Genomic DNA, 15542 nt, shown 5'->3' on the forward strand with positions numbered 1-15542 from the left:
AGTGAGTGAGTGAGTGAGTGAGTGAGTGAGTGAGTGAGTGAGTGAGTGAGTGAGTGAGTGAGTGAGTGAGTGAGTGAGTGAGTGAGTGAGTGAGTGAGTGAGTGAGTGAGTGAGTGAGTGAGTGAGTGAGTGAGTGAGTGAGTGAGTGAGTGAGTGAGTGAGTGAGTGAGTGAGTGAGTGAGTGAGTGAGTGAGTGAGTGAGTGAGTGAGTGAGTGAGTGAGTGAGTGAGTGAGTGAGTGAGTGAGTGAGTGAGTGAGTGAGTGAGTGAGTGAGTGAGTGAGTGAGTGAGTGAGTGAGTGAGTGAGTGAGTGTTTGTGAAAACGTGTATCTAAGTGTGTGTTTGTGTGTGTATGTATGTTTTTGCATGAACGGTGCATGAGTGCCCCTGTGTGTGTTTGTGTGTGCCAGTGTGGCCCCGTGTGTGTTTACAGTAGTATCTCCTATAACTCCAGAGGGATCCAGAGGGATAGGGTTCCAGACTGTTACAGCATGGATACAAATAGAAGCGAAAGAGCAAGATGTCAGCAGAGAGTGAGAGAGAGAGAGACAGAGACGGATAGGGCATGAGAGAGAAAGAGAGAATTTTTTTAAATGGTAGTGTTACACATACACACACAATATGCATTATTGCCGAGAGAATATCTGTTTTAGACACTTGGTTTTGGTGGCGAGAGAAAGGGAGGGACTTCTGGTAGAGGGATATCTGTCTCCATGACATATTTTCGATATTACTTTGTCCAATTCTTTGTCATAAATAAAACGAATAATTATTATGCATGACTTTGTTGTAGTTTTCCTTGTCTTGTTGTTAATCTTCTCACTCCCGTACTGTTACCGGCCAACCACAGCTCATAGAAAGTTTGAGAACGGAAATTGTGTTTTATTGCGGTAGACAAGGGTACTGCTTCAATTCAATTCTCCAAATCAAAACAGGAAGGAAGGCGTAATTTTGCCCCTTTTCGTATGGAGACTTCAGGCCTAGGTTCTGTGCCACAATGGTCCAGAAAATCTCCTACTGTTGTACGGATATTTTCACAATATGATTGTATTAAATATGATTAAATTAAAATTAAATATTCGTTTTATTTTGGAGAAAATGCGGTTAGCTTACTTACCGCATAATGTATATTCCGTTTTTTTTTTCTCTCTTAGCTTCTGGTAGGTCCTTTAAAATTATTCACCCTGCTATTATTATTATTTGTTTCGAAACAACGCTGGTAATGTTTATATTTTTTGTATTCTTTCTCCAATCAAGTGAGATCTCATCTTTGTTACCTTGTTAGAATCCACAAGAGATACTAGGACAAACGGGAAATGTAATCAACAAGACTTTATTTTTTCCCTACACTGACCATAAAAGAATAGATTTTTACACCTACTATGCTCCATAGTAAACAGTAGGTGGCGCCTGGAACCTTTTCGTATTTCATAAGGGAAAAGGCATCAACAGAATTGTTCCTTCTCTCAGCCGGTTCTGATTTAGCTTTAAAAGTATAACACTGTTGGGGAATGTTGGTTTATTTGTGTGTGTAATCCCTCTATGAGCTGTCACTGATTACTCTTAGCTTTAGTAGAGCTTTGGAGCAATTCCTTGGTGATTATTTGCAAACTGTAATGTATAATGTATGAAAATAATTGAAACCCCTGCATAGAATAGGCCTACTTTTGACTTTTTTGCCAATAGTTTTAATTAAAAGGTTTTAATTCAGTTGCATGGAAATGTACGGCAAAGCATTCCTGTTGGCTGTCTGTTAGGATGTGTATGAATTATCTCACTGGAGGAGGTTTTCAAGCATTCACTTTTGAGGCTGTGAAAGTGTGTGACTTGTGCTCAGGGGAAAAAGATCTCAGAGCTGGTAAAAAACAAGACGTGTGGTTTCAATATCTCTCTCTCACACCTTAGCCTCCTGATGTCTGCCTCAATCCACTGTTTTCTCTCTCTCTCCTCCCTCCTGATGTCTCTCTCTCCTCCCTCCTGATGTCTCTCTCTCCTCCCTCCTGATGTCTCTCTCTCCACCGTCCTGATGTCTGTCTCTCCTCCCTCCTGCTGTCTCTCTCTCCTCCCTCCTGCTGTCTCTCTCTCCTCCCTCCTGATGTCTCTCTCTCCTCCCTCCTGATGTCTCTCTCTCCTCCCTCCTGATGTCTCTCTCTCCTCCCTCCTGATGTCTCTCTCTCCTCCCTCCTGATGTCTCTCTCTCCTCCCTCCTGATGTCTCTCTCTCCTCCCTCCTGATGTCTCTCTCTCCTCCCTCCTGATGTCTCTCTCTCCTCCCTCCTGCTGTCTCTCTCTCCTCCCTCCTGATGTCTCTCTCTCCTCCCTCCTGATGTCTCTCTCTCCTCCCTGCTGATGTCTGTCTCTCCTCCCTCCTGATGTCTCTCTCTCCTCCCTCCTGATGTCTCTCTCTCCTCCCTCCTGATGTCTCTCTCTCCTCCCTCCTGATGTCTCTCTCTCCTCCCTCCTGCTGTCTCTCTCTCCTCCCTCCTGATGTCTCTCTCTCCTCCCTCCTGATGTCTCTCTCTCCTCCCTCCTGATGTCTCTCTCTCCTCCCTGCTGATGTCTCTCTCTCCTCCCTCCTGATGTCTCTCTCTCCTCCCTCCTGATGTCTCTCTCTCCTCCCTCCTGATGTCTCTCTCTCCTCCCTGCTGATGTCTCTCTCTCCACCCACCTCAAGTCTCTCTTTCTCACTCTACTCTCCTCTCTCACTCCACCCATTTGATTTCTCGCTCTCTCCAACCTCCTGATATGTCCAACCTCTTGATATCTCTCTATGTCCAACCTCCTGATGTCTCTCTCTCTCTCTCTCTCTCTCTCTCTCTCTCTCTCTCTCTCTCTCTCTCTCTCTCTCTCTCTCTCTCTCTCTCTCTCTCTCTCTCTCTCTCTCTCTCTCTCTCTCTCTCTCTCTCTCTCTCCTCCACCCTCCTGATGTCTCTCCCTCCTCTCTCTTCTCCACAGTCCTCCAGCTGAAGCTTCAGCAGAGGAGGTCCAGACAGGAGCTGATCAACCAGGGGATCATGCCTCGTAAGTAGACACCATAAGACCCATAGCCCAATAACCTCTAGCACCATAGCTTCATAGCCTGATAGCCTCTCAGCCATATAGCCTCTCAGCCCCATAGCCATATAGCCCCATTGCCTTATAGCCCCATAGCCCTATGGCCTCAGAGCCCTATAGCCTCATAACTGTATTTTTTCCATCACCCTGTAGCGCCACTGCCCTAGAGTTTTATAGCTGCAAAGCCTAACCAAAACTGGCTGTGTAAAGTCTCTTTAGAATTTGGTTTGTGCTTGAGGGACGTTTTTTTTTTTAAACGCTTGACGCTTGTAATGTCCTTCAACTGAATTGTATCTCTTTTACAGCTATGCTGCCATTATGTAGCCAATCTAAGTGATATTTATTAGATTGGATATTGAGATGAGCTGTTTCTGTGAGTGTGTGTTTATGTGTCCTTCGCCACCATGAAAACAATAAGGGTTGATGGTTACAACCGTAACTGTGAAATCTCTGCTGCTCTGATTACTAGGGCAACTGACATCTCCTGTTGTTCTTAACACCTCCTCCCATTGGCTCCTGAATCGCCTTCTGCTGTCCTTCCTCCTCCCCCCTCTCAGCTTCTCAGCTCTCAGCCCCGCGGTCGCAACGTCTCAGCTGTTTTGCACCGAGGCTGTTAGTAAATAAATGTGTCACTCTGGCATGTGTACTCGTGTCTATTCTCAAAACAACAATTTGTGGCCAAGCAGAGATAAAGCAGATTTTGCATCCTTCAAATCGAAAACAGATTCAGGGGGTGCGAATCGGTGGCTCAACTCGGTACTGCGCTAACCATGTAGGAAATCTGTTGTAATAACCCAGGTTTGATTCCATCCGGAAGTCCCTTGCAAAGTATCTTAATTAACCTATTTTGACCCACTTTGCTGTTTCTCTACAGGTTCCTGTCCAGTATAGCATAAAAGCCCATGAAAACATAGATACAGCTAATGCCATTATCTATAACACTGTACAAAAACAGATTTTTAAGTTGAATTCAGAGCCATAGTTTATTTACAGAGGTATATAGGTAGAAATATTTTAAGCATTCTGACACACACTGACAGATGATGAAGACGTATTGGTTTTCCATCCATTTCATCAGTTTCTGGCTTACCCCAAGCTGATGAAGGAGCAAGAAGCATCTATTGACAGGGTGTTGATTTTCTGACATGAGACCCGAGTTGTCTGATTCCCTCACTGGTCTTGTTTCCTGTTGACCCTGACCTTCAAACAGTGAACTATTCTATTTTTGGGCTAATGCATGGATCACAGTACTCAGTACATTTCTTTTTGCTACCATTATTTGAACAGGTATGTATGGCATCAAGGATACAGACAGAGACAGGATATAAGGGCCAATAAACGTCAATGTATTGGTCAAATGTTGAGTCAATTATTATTTATTGAGAAGCACAATTCATTTTATAGACGTAAAAGGCAACCCAATTCATATACCCAGCCTTTGTCTTGTTCTCCACTAATGCCAACAGTGCTAGGTCACTGAAGCTAAAGCTACCTATTCTGCTTTGCCAGAGCTATAGTCTCTTGCTATCCTTTAGGATTAAAGCATGACCTTTATTGTAAGCTAAAGATGTGCTCTTTCCTTTCAGTGCAAGGCTAAAGGGAAGGAGCTGTCTATTGATATCAGTAATGTATGTTAACCTTAGGCCTGCTGGATAGAGAATGATCTTCATATTCCAGGCAACTGGCAATGCTGCATTCAGAGCCAGTAGAGAGTATGGATTTGCAACTTGTAATACCTATGTACTACCAGCCTTATAGCTTACAAGTTGTTGATATTGACTAGAGCTTTGTATTGTTGCAACTAGGATATATAATATGGATTATACACTGTAGGGCATTTTAATGAGGAAACCCAAAATTGGAAATGTCCCCCTTTTATGGGAACGCAACACTGATCATGGGCTTGAAGATGGGCAGAAAAGAGATCTGGATATGGGGAGAACGAGAAAATTAGAGAGCTTAAAATAGAAAGAGTGTATTTGAATGCAATGTTCTAAAATAACATCCTGCTGTTTCCCTTCAACCCCATTTACTTCTCTCTGTTCACTTTATATCCATTCGCCGTGATAAGCAAAGCTTTGAGTACAGAGCGGCACTGTTGAACAAGGGAGTGAGCGATCCAATCCGTTAATAAGACACTTAAACTCCCAAATCCCCAGGATAATTATGTGTTAAATCAGTTGTAGAAGCTCAACCAAGAGCAGAGACGTAAAGCAGAGCAAGTTAAAAAGATATCCCTGTCTGTCAACCATATAATGGAGCCTCTCTATTTGAAAGAGACCTGCTTTAAACATCTTTGTCATTGCACTCTCATTCAAAATTTGAATGAGAGAATTCCACAAAACAAATTGACTAATTGTGAACAAAGCTCTGGTTTTATTCTTATTATTTTAGAAATTATTTGGAAATAAGTTAGAACAAAAACCATAGCTGCAGTGAAAAAGTTACATAGTTGTAACCACATGTGTATGCATGTATTTCTTGCTTGTGAAAACTGGTAACTCTCGTCCTCATTCCTTGCTTTGAATGCCAGCTTACTTTAAACACTCAGGCTAGCTATTGAATATAGGGCAACTGCAACATGTATTCTTGTGTGTGTGAGAGACCAATGATACATTTTGCTGGCCGTGCCCTGACATTTCTTTCTGATGTTGCTGCTTTGGGGTGGGAAAAAACATCTATTTTTGAAAATGATGACATATAACTATCGTGTCACCCAGACAGCAGTGGACCTGAACATAAGAGAAGGTATGAGTTGAGACAGTTTGGGGGAAGTGCGGACAGACAGACAATCCACACCTCGGCTGTGGATTCAGAGTTGTGTAAAGTATAGACAATAGAATGATTCAAAGCAGGCAAGAACATTGGGATGTTTGTCATTATGCAAATGAATAGGAAGTGACAACATCCAGAGCGTGAGTGATGTTCCTGTGGCCACACAGCTCTGGGAACAAACACTGAGAGAACAATGAGACCCGCGATGACGGGACCTTGTGTGAACCTGGACGACACTAAGGAAAAAAAGCCAGGCTGAAACAAAAAATACACTCTGACAGCAGGTTTAATTGGAGCACATTTATCATGCCAGTGTGTCCTTATTTCCTCTCCTCAGCCCTCTCTTGGCTCCTAGTGTTTTTCCAAGCCGTCTTGTTCTGTCATACACACGAAAAAACACATAAAAAACACAACAATCACACAAACAAACAAATACTAGCTCGTCTTTTTGTTATGCTAGAATACAGAAAGCTGGAGTGCAGAAGCCCCTATCCCCTTCCCTCCTTCCACACACTCGTTCACATAATCACACGTACACATGCAAACGTTAAGGGGAGGTCGGTTTTATTTTGTGTTGCTGACCTCTGAATATCTCTCACTCTCCATCTCTCTCTCTCTCTCTCTCTCTCTCTCTCTCTCTCTCTCTCTCTCTCCCTCTCCCTCTCTCTCTCTATCGGACCATCTATATATCATATACTGTATTTTAACCTCAGTGTGTTCCGACTTCATGTCTTCCAGCATTAAAAGGTTCAGCAGCCTTCCATGATCACAGGAGAAGCCTGGAGCGAGCCCGCGTGAGTACTCTAACCACGCCAGCGACCTCCCCCAAAGCATATCCCCCCCCCCCCAATATTAACCATGATTAGAAGACATCAAACATGTAACACATGTATGGTGCATTCCTAGCATATATCATGTGTGGTATCAAATCATCCATATATGGTATAATATATACCTTCTTCAGATATTCTTCAATATTCTTCATTAATATTCTTCAGCAGACAAATCTTAGATGTTAATCTCTCACATCTTATAATGAAAGTGAGAGTGCCGGGATGGAAGAGATCTTTGAAATAAAGCCATTTATAATATAAGTCATTATGTGTGAGTTCAATGTGGCCAGAATCGCCCCTTGAAACAGGAAATTGCTTCCTTTTTTGCTGTTGACGATATTGGCATACTAATGTATGAGATGCTTGACCATCTCAGTGGATCAAAAGATTTCATGGAACTAAACCAACCGATTCCAAGGAGTCTCAGTGCGTTGGTATTTATTACAACAACATATTTTGAATCCATAAAAGGTCTGGGTTTGGTAGGCTTGGCATAGGACAAGTCCTGGTATGGCATTAGTGTACCATTTTATCATCATCATGGGAATGATGCTGATTCCCCACATGACTGGAAAAGCGTGTTTGTGTGTATTTGCTTACAGATACATCACAAAATCGTAATAAAATGTGTTAATGATGTTGAAACTGCAGAATTTGCAACTTCCTCCTCACCTCACCTAAAAAGCTATTTACCTTTATCTTTAATATATACTGAACGCAACATGGCCATATACACTTTAGTTGATTGAAGCAGTTGAAAGATAGCATCAGTGTCACGGTCATCTGACATTGAAGATACACAACTCTGTTTTCTACTGACCCGTTGAGATTCTGTTTGAATTGACTGCTTTTTGATGCAATGAATATGGAATGATAACTGCCATTCCTGGATCTGGTCAACAGACGGAGGACTTCCTGAAGACCAAGTTCCGCTGCCGTCCAGAGCGATCTGAGCTAATCAGGATGCACATCCTGGAGCGTAAGTCTCACACACACGCACACACACACACACACACACACACACACGCGCACACACGCACGCACGCACACACACACACACACGCACGCACACACAGTGCCCTCTATCCTCCACAATGGGCCACTACATCAACCCCTTTCGTTGGACAATGTGCATCTCATACTCCATTGTATGCCTTTTTAATTGTTCTCAGCCTTGCCTGTAAGTCGCTTGGGAAAGAAGTGTCTGCTAAACACTTCATTAGCGATCCCAAATGACGCCACAACTCCCCTCTCCACTTAGAGCTACAGATATCATAGTCGCGTTCTTTTGCTGGTCCCATGGGATCTCATGGGGGAGTCTACTCAGGCGTAACAGTAGGATAGACAAGCCGAGCCAATGGACAGTTCCAACGTGTAGGCTGTTCTAGGTGGATAGCTTTCAAATTGAACATGGGATTCAGAGGATGAGTAGACATCTCACAGTCATGAGTGACCGAAAAGCTTGAATTTCAGGCATCCTCAACCGTGAAACAGGTAACACCCCAACGCGGGATGTCAGCCTAGCGTAGCTTTTCAAAAGGGCTCAACGTCACACCTGGTAGGGTAAACGAGGGGCCCTTTAACATGCCCGCCGTCTCCACGTTCTCCAATGCAGAGACACGCGCGGAGCCCTGCCTGCAAGCCACGCAGCTGCAGCTGAAAAGGGCGCGCCTGGCCGATGACCTCAACGTCAAGCTCTCCCACCGTCCCGGGCCTATGGAGCTCATCCACAAGAACATCCTACCCGTCCACTCCAGCATCAAGCGGGCCATCATAGGCGAGTACTGACACCCCGGCGGAGGAGATGGGGGGAACCTGGGGGAATGCTAACAGCCGTTAGCGTACTGTTTCACGCTATCTGAGCGTGTTTTGATTTTTGACTGCTATTGTATTCATTTAAGCAGGCTTTGAAGTCATATGCATTAATTAGGAGCAGGCATTCGGGTTATCTTGCTCAAGGATGCCGACAGATAGACTATTGTCCTGGATTATTGAATCCAGTACGTTTCGGTTGGGAGTCGAAAACCCCAGCCCACTACATCATCCTCTTCCTGCTGACATTGTTATTGCTAGCGTTGTCAATCCTTTTGATATTGCCACTACAACAAGCTTGCAGCAACAAGAAGCAGTGTTTTTATATTTCACGTCGTGCAATATGCTTCTTCTGACTGCATCTTAGATCTCATTTACATCCTGAACAGACACCATAAACATTATAAAGGTTTAATGTGTCGAAAGGATTACATAATAATTGCTATGGAGAACCAAGTTCTGAAATATTCAGGTGTCTTTTAGTAGAAATGCCAGTTGGCTTCATAACCCAGATATTAGAATTGACCCCCACGTCCTCACCGGGGGATGTGTGCTTGTAATTTCATTAAAACCCCATTATGTCCTTCAAATGAACGGGCAAATGTCAAATGGATAAAATATAACTTCCCCTAAGCAGTGGGCGGGAGATGGGGAAGGAGAGGATTAAGGAAGAGGGACTAGACTGGCAAAATACCAAGCCTGGTGGTCATCTTACTATGAAAAATGATTTGTTTATTTTTGCCGCCCCTTCCCCTCAGATGTAAGATTATGACTTTAGAGACAAGAGGTCTGCCTGCTTGATTGATGTGTAGAGGTGTGAAAGCTCAGATTCAATAAAGGTACAGTGTCTGAGGAGGATCATTTCCTGGCCAACAATAATAACAGCAATTTCATTAAAGCCTCAGAGAATTCATTAGGGCACTGTGTGTTCTCTAGTGGCAATACAATACATGTGTGTGCATATATTTATGTATATGAATGTATACATATATGTATATGTTTGTATATTCATATGTGTTTTTATAGTATGTTTATAAATATTTACATGTATATAGATTTATACACATGAACATGGGCATGGCATAGAGGCATACAATAGTAGGCAACACATACAAATCATAATATATTATTTCCGGAAGTCAAAAAGGTATAAATAACACCCATGCAGACTTGTAATGTACACATGCTTTGAACTGTATGCATGCACAATAAATATAAAACCTTTTTTATTTGTGTGTGTGTTTTGGAGGGGTGTGCGAGTGTGTGTGTTTGCAGGTGTATGTGTGTGTATGTGTGTGTGTGTGTGTGTTTGACTATGCAGAATTAAGAAATAGATAAGCAGGCAAACCCCGACAGAAGCAAGGCTAATGTGTGTGTGTGTGTGTGTGTGTGTGTGTGTGTGTGTGTGTGTGTGTGTGTGTGTGTGTGTGTGTGTGTGTGTGTGTGTGTGTGTGTGTGTGTGTGTGTGTGTGTGCGCACACAGAATTAAGACCTTGACACGTGGGCCGGGGCCCAGAGCGGCCTGGCTCAGTGGTGGAGACGGCTCCACATTATGGGTGGGGAGGATGTTTAATCAGCCCCATGTTGTGTGTTCATCATCTCCTGCTGATGACAGATTACCGGCCAGCAGTAACTCACACAGACACACATACAGAAATAAATGCTAGAAACAGGTGCCACCGTTCACACTCCACAGGTAAGGCAGGAATTCATGTGTGAGGTGGCTGCTATAGTTTCCTCTCAGGGGGACTGAAGGTCCTGCTAATGAACGTTAGATGTTCTTGTGAGGAGGGAGGGGTTAGGGGATGGGGCAGTGGCCATGTTGTTCAACTGACACTCCTAGTCAAAAACGGATCTGTGTTCAATTACCCCTTGTCCGCAGTCTACCTGTAGGCTTGATTGGAACATGAGCTCCCAAAACCTTACCTGTTCCTTAATGACTTGTATCTTGATTCACGGCAAGCAGCTTTGGATTAAAGTGTCTGGTAAACGATCAAATAGTGAATGGAAAATAGTAATGATGGTTTAATGTTATGGTAATTCATCACTACTAAAGGTAATGAGTGACATGTTGTGAGTGATAAAGAGATCCAGGTAATAACTTATAGGTGTCCTGGTAATGACAAAGATAAAGATAAGTGTGTGTGTGTGTCTGTGTGTGTGTGTGTGTGTGTGTGTGTGTGTGTCTGTGTGTGTGTCTGTGCTTGTGTCAGTGTGTGTGGTGTTCGTGTGCGTATGTGGGTGTTATACATGAGGGTACACACTCGTTTAGGGTTAAAAAAAAAAATGCATTTATGTTGTGACTACGAGTTAAAGTGTTCCTCACCTTTTGTCCACCTCTCATCCTCTCCTTCCTCTCCCTCCTCTCCTTCCTCTCCCTCCTCTCCTTCCTCTCCTTCCTCTCCTTCCTCTCCCTCCTCTCCCTCCTCTCCTTCCTCTCCCTCCTCTCCCTCCTCTCCCTCCTCTCCTTCCTCTCCCTCCTCTCCTTCCTCTCCTTCCTCTCCTTCCTCTGCTTCCTTCCTCCATGGCGGACAGACTTCCCCAAGGCGTCGGGCGAGAGCTCATCCTTCGACGAGGACAGTAGTGGCAGTCTCTCCCCGGAGCCGCTCTGCTCCCAGGAACTCCCCGAGGCTCCGGGACCTCTGCTGTCTCCCCTGGGAAGCCTTACACCCTCCCCCACGCAGGTACCACATCCGCCAGCCAAGACACAGGCCTACCACCCTGGCCGAGCTAGAGCCCACTGTTAGCCAGCAGCAAGTATGTAGGCCACTCATAGTTTGTTATTCTGGGCGGAGGTAATTTGACACAGAACGATCCCAATAGGGCGTTTATTTTGTTTTATTTATAACTATTAATAACTATTAATAATACTATTTATAGTTGTTACTACTTCTACTACCACTGGCAATACTAAGAATGCCTCTTCTAATACTACTACTTTTTTATTCTTATTGATGAGCTTATTTTGTGAGACTGAATATTTAAAGTGGGCTTCATCCATTCTGACAAAAAAAATGTCCTTTCCAGTTCCTCAATCAGGTCCCGCCATCAGCCTCTTCTATCCCGACCAATCCCGCCTCCACCACGAATCTGACCAATGAAACGGCAGCGCTGCCTTCTCACAGAGATCCCAGTCCAACATCAATGAAGGTCAGCCATCCAATCACATCATGGCAAGCCTGTCAAGAGTTTCTAATGAGATTTTGACAGAATGACCTACCCATAGCCTTGGGTTTGTTTCCAAAAATATGATTTCCCTTGCTGCAAGAGTTTAAGCACCACATTTCAAATGTAGCCAAAGCTTAATCAGCAAGTGTGCACTGTGGACCTAGGGCTGTTGTTCTGTTCTTTTTATAGCAAGACAGATATCAATACGATGCAATAAACCCATTGTCTTCATCCCTCTCTTCTCCAGTCCCAGTATAAGATGACCTCTTCGGCCTACAGACCCAAGAAGCTCAAGGACCAGCCCAAGGTCGCTTCCATGTCTCCCAATGCCTGGGCCGATAAAGAGCCTTAGGAGTCTTGTGTCACCTAGGTTTCGTCTTTATTTTATAGACTAAAGTAAAATATAGGCATTTTCATCCTTCAGAAAACATGACCAGATGCCAATCAATAAGACACAGAGAAAACTTCCCCCACCACCCAAAATATAGTTCTCTTCTGTAAATCTCCTGAGTGTACCAATCGGAATTAATGACGTTCATTTGACCTTCACTCGTCTCCAGATCAGGAAGCTGAAGTACCACCAGTACGTCCCGCCGGACCAGAGGGGCGGCAAGGAGCCCCCCGCTGCCCCCCAGCTGGACTCGTCCTACGCCAAGCTGCTCCAGCAACAGCAGCTCTTCCTACAGCTGCAGATTCTCAGCCAGCAGAAGCTCCAGCAGAAACTACAGCAGCAGCAGAACCACAACACCAACAGCGTCAACTACGCCACCATCCTGCCTGCCAGGCCCAAGTCAGTCCCTAGTTTGTTATTTACCATGGAGTTATTGACACCGTTCTATCCAAAGGGACCTCGGCTAAGTCTAATGCGTCTAAACTTGTCTTTGGGGTTGGAAATGCTGCCGAATGAATGTGTTGTTTTCTCTGTCCAAACCAAAACATCAGCAAGCATCAAATTTCAATAGCGAACACCATCGCAAACACTTTCCCTCCTAAAGGATGTCATTTTCTGTCTGATCATTTTAAGCGCATGTACAGGGAAATTGACGGACATGTGATGCAACGCGACGCACGATAGGGTATCAGTTTTTAGATGCATGTCATTAACAAGAATTTGGTGGGATGGGGCTTCTTACAGGTAAATTCAGACCTGGGGGGGGGGGGGGGGGGGGGTTGTGGAGTCCAACACCAGAGCCATTACATTATCCTGCATTAGTCTTTCTAGTGGATTGGATGGCTGGGCAACTGTAGTCGATGAGGGAGGAGGAGAATGGATGACAGGGTGAGAGGAGTGGATTGGGGTGAGAGGAGTGGACTGGGGTGAGGGGATGGATGACAGGGTGAGGGGAGTGGACTGGGGTGAGGGGATGGATGACAGGGTGAGGGGAGTGGACTGGGGTGAGGGGATGGATGGCAGGGTGAGGGGAGTGGACTGGGGTGAGGGGATGGATGGCAGGGTGAGGGGATGGATGGCAGGGTGAGGGGATGGATGGCAGGGTGAGGGGAGTGGACTGGGGTGAGGGGATGGATGACAGGGTGAGGGGAGTGGACTGGGGTGAGGGGATGGATGACAGGGTGAGGGGAGTGGACTGGGGTGAGGGGATGGATGGCAGGGTGAGGGGAGTGGACTGGGGTGAGGGGATGGATGACAGGGTGAGGGGAGTGGACTGGGGTGAGGGGATGGATGGCAGGGTGAGGGGAGTGGACTGGGGTGAGGGGATGGATGACAGGGGGTAAAGGGAGTGTATTCAAGGGTGATTGGAGTGGAAGGGAAAGTGAGGGCAGGGGACTGGGGATGTACAGGTATGTTCTGGATACCTGGATGCCTTTTTTGGAGGGCAGGTGGTGGTGTTTATGTATCTGTGTGGGCACACACGTGTAATAGCACAGAAGCGCTGACAATATCGTCTCCCCTTTCATCTGTCTCCGTGCAGGGATCACCAGTCACCTCCGGCCACCTCCTCTTCCTCATCCTCTTCCTCCTCCGCCCTCATCCCCACCTCTGCTACCGCCCCCTCCTCCCCGCCCAGAAACCCCAGTGCTCCCCCTGCCAGCCAGAGCACTCTGACCCACCTGAGGGCTGCCTCGGCTGGGGAGACCATGCCCCAGACTCTGCCCTCCAACCTGGATGAGATGAAGGTCGGCAGTTCTCCTCTAGTTATCCACCGGTCTTTATGCCATTTTTCTCCTTTTGTGTTGCCAAAGTTTGTGAGATGACATCATCCAGCCAGACTGTCCTCTCTCTGAAATGCACATTTATATTTATAAATGTAATTTATTTCATTCGACATTTGATTTAATTTAGCATATTATTTTAACCAAAGCAATTTATAAATGAAGCTGAGGACAATCAAAGTAAACTGTTGATATTGGAGCAACCAAATGGAAGTGCTTTTTGCTCGATCGATTTTCTCCAGAAAACTTGTCAGTTGATGACTTGTTGATATTCGAGGTGATAATCTGCATTCCAAATGGCAGAGACACAGCGCATGGTGTTGTCATACTTAATGACTAAGGATATATCTCTCAGGGAGATTTAAGATGACTTAAATTCCGCAATGGCGGGGATTATTCAGACACCAAGCAAATCGAATGGCTGCTTGTGGACATTTGTGAGGTAACAAATTTCATTGGGTCAGAGGGATCTGTTCCCCTTGATACATCTGAATATAAATCTCAATGCTCCAATAAGTGGGCGAGGTTAGAGCCCTGCGTTTATTTCATTGGTGGCTAGGACTTGACTGTTTGATACCAGAGCTGCCACTCCACTGAGTTGTGCGCACATTGAGAAATGGCCTGTCTACCCAGAGCTGACACATGGAAATGTTGATGGATTATCTGTGTTGTTGCTCTGCCTAGAGTTTGCCTCCTTTTCCTTCCTTCCTATATTTAAAGATATTTTTATTCGCTCCTCCTCCACTTCCCTTTACCCATTGTTGCCTATGCTTTGTGTTCAACCCGGTTTCTCCTTTTTTTCTCCATCCCTCTCCCTCTCTCGTCACCTCTCTCCCTCCTTTTATTTCCTCTCTCTCTAAATCTCTCTCTCTCTCTCTTTCTGTCTGTCTGTCTGTCTGTCTGTCTGTCTGTCTGTCTGTCTGTCTGTCTGTCTGTCTGTCTGTCTGTCTGTCTGTCTGTCTGTCTGTCTGTCTGTCTGTCTGTCTGTCTGTCTGTCTTTCTGTCTCAGGTGGCGGAGCTGAAAGCGGAGCTGAAGCAGCGTCACCTGACCGTCTCGGGCACCAAGAGCGACCTCATCGAGCGTCTCAAGGCCTATCAGGAGCTGCACGCCGCGGCAGGCATGGGCGGGGGCATTGTCACGGGCACCCCCTCCGCCACCATCACCATCACCGTCCCCTCCCCCTCCTCACTCCTGCCAGCAGGGGGAGCCGCAGAGCCAGAGGCCCGGGGCGTGGGTGGAGGAGCTCTCGGTAACCCTACACCACCACCACCCCCATCACAGCAGGGACACATCCATCCATCTCCTGCAGCAGGTATAATTGCAGAAGATTAGACCTCATTTAGGTGTCTAATTACATTGTGGCTACCTGGTGCGTGTAACACTCCCCGAGTGTAATCATCCAATTAAACCCAACCGTGCTGATATGGGCCTGCTTATCTGGTTAAGTTATTATTGATATTTTTGGTTAAGTTGTAATATCTTTGCTTCTGTAATGTTAAACAATTTACCAGAGTTATAACCACAGCAGTATAATGGCTTGTGAGGTGGCCTGGTTATCACATGTTTCCAGGCTGGTTTAGAAGGAGATTCTGCTCTGACCATAGTGCTGTTCACCTACCTATCAAGCATAGCAATTCCATTTTTTACTTTACAACATTTTTTAGTACCAAAAACCTTAACCCCAATACACAAGGTTGCGTCAGGAGGGACGTAACATAATGTTTTTGAA

General features: G+C 45.4%; 1 protein-coding gene across 3 annotated transcripts in view; it reads left to right on the forward strand.

Moving 5' to 3' along the window:
- LOC132472459 (myocardin-related transcription factor B-like) overlaps window positions 1-15542 on the forward strand; it is a 38364-nt gene that overhangs the window by 14921 nt on the left and 7901 nt on the right. For all 3 annotated transcript variants that reach the window (XM_060072068.1, XM_060072074.1, XM_060072080.1), the window contains exons 3-12: window positions 2954-3019; window positions 6566-6621; window positions 7564-7639; window positions 8276-8437; window positions 11008-11156; window positions 11500-11622; window positions 11888-11947; window positions 12201-12430; window positions 13572-13776; window positions 14822-15125. In XM_060072068.1, the coding sequence (XP_059928051.1) occupies window positions 2954-3019; window positions 6566-6621; window positions 7564-7639; window positions 8276-8437; window positions 11008-11156; window positions 11500-11622; window positions 11888-11947; window positions 12201-12430; window positions 13572-13776; window positions 14822-15125 (1431 nt within the window). The remainder of the gene's footprint in view (window positions 1-2953; window positions 3020-6565; window positions 6622-7563; window positions 7640-8275; window positions 8438-11007; window positions 11157-11499; window positions 11623-11887; window positions 11948-12200; window positions 12431-13571; window positions 13777-14821; window positions 15126-15542) is intronic.

Source organism: Gadus macrocephalus, chromosome 2, assembly GCF_031168955.1.
Source record: "Gadus macrocephalus chromosome 2, ASM3116895v1".
In the NCBI taxonomy this organism is placed as follows: Eukaryota; Metazoa; Chordata; class Actinopteri; order Gadiformes; family Gadidae; genus Gadus; species Gadus macrocephalus.